The 3,985-nt window shown below is 39.2% G+C and overlaps 1 protein-coding gene across 7 annotated transcripts in view; it reads right to left on the reverse strand.

Moving 5' to 3' along the window:
• The window catches only part of SPATA6L (spermatogenesis associated 6 like), a 65,007-nt gene that overhangs the window by 60,393 nt on the left and 629 nt on the right, over window positions 1–3,985 (reverse strand). For 4 of the 7 annotated variants that reach the window (XM_055087191.1, XM_055087189.1, XM_024126879.3 and 1 more), the window contains exon 2: window positions 3,292–3,346. The exons of the other annotated variants lie outside the window; for them this stretch is intronic. Coding sequence is in view for 1 of the 4 variants with exons in the window: in XM_024126879.3 (XP_023982647.2) it covers window positions 3,292–3,346 (55 nt within the window). In the remaining 3 variants the exon portion in view is untranslated. The remainder of the gene's footprint in view (window positions 1–3,291; window positions 3,347–3,985) is intronic. 7 annotated transcript variants of the gene reach the window in all.

Below are 3,985 nucleotides of genomic sequence, written 5' to 3' on the forward strand. Positions count from 1 at the left end.
GAGAGGCCGCAGCAGAGGGAGGCCCGCATACCACAAAAAAAAAAAAAAAAAGATACAAGCCCTGACAACCAAATACAATATGTGGACTTTGTTCGAACCCTGATTCAGACAAACCAACTTAAACAGAATATTTAACACTCTTGGGGAAATTTGATTATGGTTTGGGTATTAGATAATACCAAGCAATTAATTAATTAATCAAAATTAATTAATTTTGATAGGTATGATAATGTCCCTGTGTTTATGGAAGACAAATATCAACATTGTTTAGAGATGCACATTGAAGTATGTAGCAGAAATGATCTAATGCCTAAGATTTTGTTTCCAAATACTCCAGCAAATTAATAAAAGAAATGGATAAAGGAAATGTAGCAAAATCTTGATAATTGTTGATCTGGGTGATGCACATATGGAGTTTACTATAATAATATACTTTTGTGTATTTAAAAATATTTATAATAACAATTTTAAAATCTCTAACACATACTTAAATAAGAAAAGTAATCATATCCTTATGTAAACCTCATTCTGTCTTAAGATAGCCCATCAAGAGGATTCTTGGTGGCATCACTATGAATTCCTTTGACAGAAGTCTTACATACATTTGGGACTTCCCTGGTGGCACAGTGGTTAAGAATCCACCTGCCAATGCAGGGGACATAGGTTTGATCCCTAGTCCGGGAAGATCCCACATGCCACGGGGCAACTAAGCCCGTGCTCCACAGCTACTGAGCCTGTGCTCTAGAGCCCGCAAGCCACAACTACTCAAGCCAGTGTGCCGTGCTCCACAACAAGAGAAGCCACTGCAATGAGAAGCCCGCGCACTGCAACGAAGAGTAGCCCCCCGCTCGCTGCAACTAGAGAAAGCCCGCGCACAGCAACAAAGACCCAACGCAGCCAAAAAAAAAAAAAAAAGTCTTACGTACATTTAAAGAAAAAATATGGTGGATCTATTCAACTCAAATTCAGATAACATAAGGAAATTACTGTGCTGTGTAATACTTTACAAGTAATTCAAAAAAGCAGCAGTGTATTATAAGAACTGTGGTCTCTGTATGAATATCCAAAACAGGAGCTGGCAATTTGCGTATTTCTTTAAGCATACATACTTCTTGAGAATTTTCCCCAAGTATCAGGAATGCTTCCAGGGAAGGAATTAACTTGCAGTTGAACAGCTTTTAACAATCTTGAAGTCATTTGGGATCTGGACCCACACATGAAATCTATTTCACAAACTTTTATTAGAGTTCATTAGTCGAACTCGTGTTACTCTTTGGCTTCTGCTTTGACTGACTGGCATTTGTAGGCTCAAAACTTTCTTAATGATACCACACAAAACCTTCCACAAGGACTGCCCTTGGGCATTCTGGACTATGTACATAGTGCATATCCTTCCTTTTTTTTTTTTTTTTTTTTTTTTTTTTTTTTTGCGGTACGCGGGCCTCTCACTGTTGTGGCCTCTCCTGTTGTGGAGCACAGGCTCCGGACGCGCAGGCTCAGCGGCCATGGCTCACGGGCCCAGCCGCTCCGCGGCATGTGGGATCCTCCCGGACCGGGGCACGAACTCGTGTCCCCTGCATCGGCAGGCAGACTCTCAACCACTGCGCCACCAGGGAAGCCCCTATCCTTCCATTTTAAAGTAATTTCTCTTCATGAAAAATTAATTTGCTCCTTTGCATTTCAGCTGGCTAGTTCTATGTCCATGGGAGTAGTAGGATAACTACGACCCAAAGCAATTTCCAAGGAATTATATTATCCGATATAAGAAAGCAGAAAAGAGTATGATTTAGTTCCAAGACTTGTAAAAAGTGTCCACTGTACTTGGGCACAGGATTCAGGCCCCAAAGTCAGCCATGGCTAAGATGAGGCTACTTCTGATGTCATTATATCCACCCTTTCTTCTCCTACCAAAATATAACTCTTCCCATTCCCGTTTTACCCTCTTCTGTGTGTAATGCTACACACCTTTCCTTTTATCCTTGTTTCCATTCATTTGTTCCCTATTCATCAATTCAACACATATTATTGAGTACCTACTATGTGCTAGGTACCGTTCTGGACCATGGAGGCACAAGAGTGAACAAGAAACAATCTATGCCCTTGTGGACCTTACATTCTAGTGGAGTAAGAAATAAAATAAATATGTGAACATAGATAATAACAGTATGATAAATGCTAGGGAGGAAATATCCAGAGGGGTGAGATAGAAAGTTACAGGTTAGAGGGAAGAACCTAATTTAGACCCAGTGGACAGGTCAGCCTCTTTAAGGGTATGACAGTTGATCTAAGATCTAAAAAGAAAAGCATGACCACTAACAAGACTTTTAAAGAACAAAGAGAAAAGATACCCAGGCAAAAAGGAGCAACAAATGTAAAGGGCCATGAGTCAGGAAAGAAATTGATATGTTTGAGGAACTGAAAGGAGGTCAATGAGCATACTAAGAGAAAACTGGGCAGGGGGTAGAGGAAGTTAAGAAATGACACTCAGAGGTTAGGCTGGCATTAGATGGCACAGTTATAGAAGAACTTTAACAGTTATGGAAGACAATGTGAGTGCCTCCCTAAGAGCCATAAGCTCTCCTTCCTTACCAATGGAATCTCGGTTTTGTGCGGGTGGCAATGCATTTAGGTCCAGGGAACGAATCAATTTATTTAAGCCAGTTCTGGCCAATAATATTTAAGGGGAAGTCACTGGAAGTTTCTGAGAAATGTTCTTCAAGTAGTAAAAAGCCACAAGTGAATAAAGCTGTTTTTGTCTCCTCTCCCTTCTTGCTTTAGCTGCTGTCATGTTTTCTCCTATAGCTTTCACTCTTCAACTCAAAAGGTTCAGGCACAGTGCTCCTCAACTTTTATTTGTAATTAGTTACTAAGGTATAACATATAGTCACTGGAAAATACTGGAACAGCATAATACAGGAAAACTAAGAGTAGAAAGTAAAGATGCTCAGTGACTTCCTTGGCAGTCTGGTGGTTATGACCCCCACTTCCAATGCAAGGGGCGTGTGTTCAATCCCTGGTCTGGGAACTAAGATCCCACATGCTGTGGGGTACGGCGAAAAAATTAAAAAAAAAAAAAAAGAAAGTAAAGATGCTCAGAAACTTTCCTCCCCAGCCTTACCCACCAGGAGTAATCATTAATAATTCTTCTTTACTTTCCAGGAATTTTCTATCACATGTACACACACACACACAGAGAATTGTTTTTACACAAATTGGATTACTGTCTCTCGATAGATACATATAGCTATATAATTATACATATAAGAAAGTAAGTTGCCTTTTTTTACTCACACTTTGGAGATATTTCTATATCAGCACAGTTATATATACTTTCTGCTTTCTGTTCCTTGCCACAAAAAAAAAGAAAAAAGAAAAAAGCTGCAATAAACACCTCTGTGGATAAATCACTAGTTATTGATGCAAAAATAACTGTTGGATAATTTCCTGGTAGTTAAATTGCCGAATCAAAGCAATTAAACCTCTGATACTGTCAGGTTACCCCTCCCGAAAGGTTACACAAATGACATTCTAACAGCATCTCTTCACACCTTGCCTACACTCCGTATTGACAAACTTTAAAAGATTGAAAAAATGGCGTCTCGTTATTTTTATTTGGGTCTCTAATTATGAGTAGGGCAGCAATGCCTGATTGTTAAACGTGCACGTTTTGAAGGCGTATGACTTCAAAGAGGTAGGCTGATCCTACCTCTTTCCCTTAAAATGTGTAACCTTAGGCATGCTGGGGTCTATTTCTTCTTCTCAAAAAAGGGGATAATGAGAGCACAAATCTTTACTATTAAACGAGATAAGTAGAAATACACTTAAGTCCTTCCTACATAGCCGCTATTAGTGGTACTGTATTTTTTATTTATTTTTAAATAACTTTTGAACTTTATTTTACACAGTAGGTTCTTATTAGTCATCCATTTTATACACATCAGTGTATACATGTCAATCCCAATAGCCCAATTCATCACACCACCAC

The sequence above is a fragment of the Physeter macrocephalus genome, chromosome 9, assembly GCF_002837175.3.
Source record: "Physeter macrocephalus isolate SW-GA chromosome 9, ASM283717v5, whole genome shotgun sequence".
NCBI lineage: Eukaryota > Metazoa > Chordata > Mammalia > Artiodactyla > Physeteridae > Physeter > Physeter macrocephalus.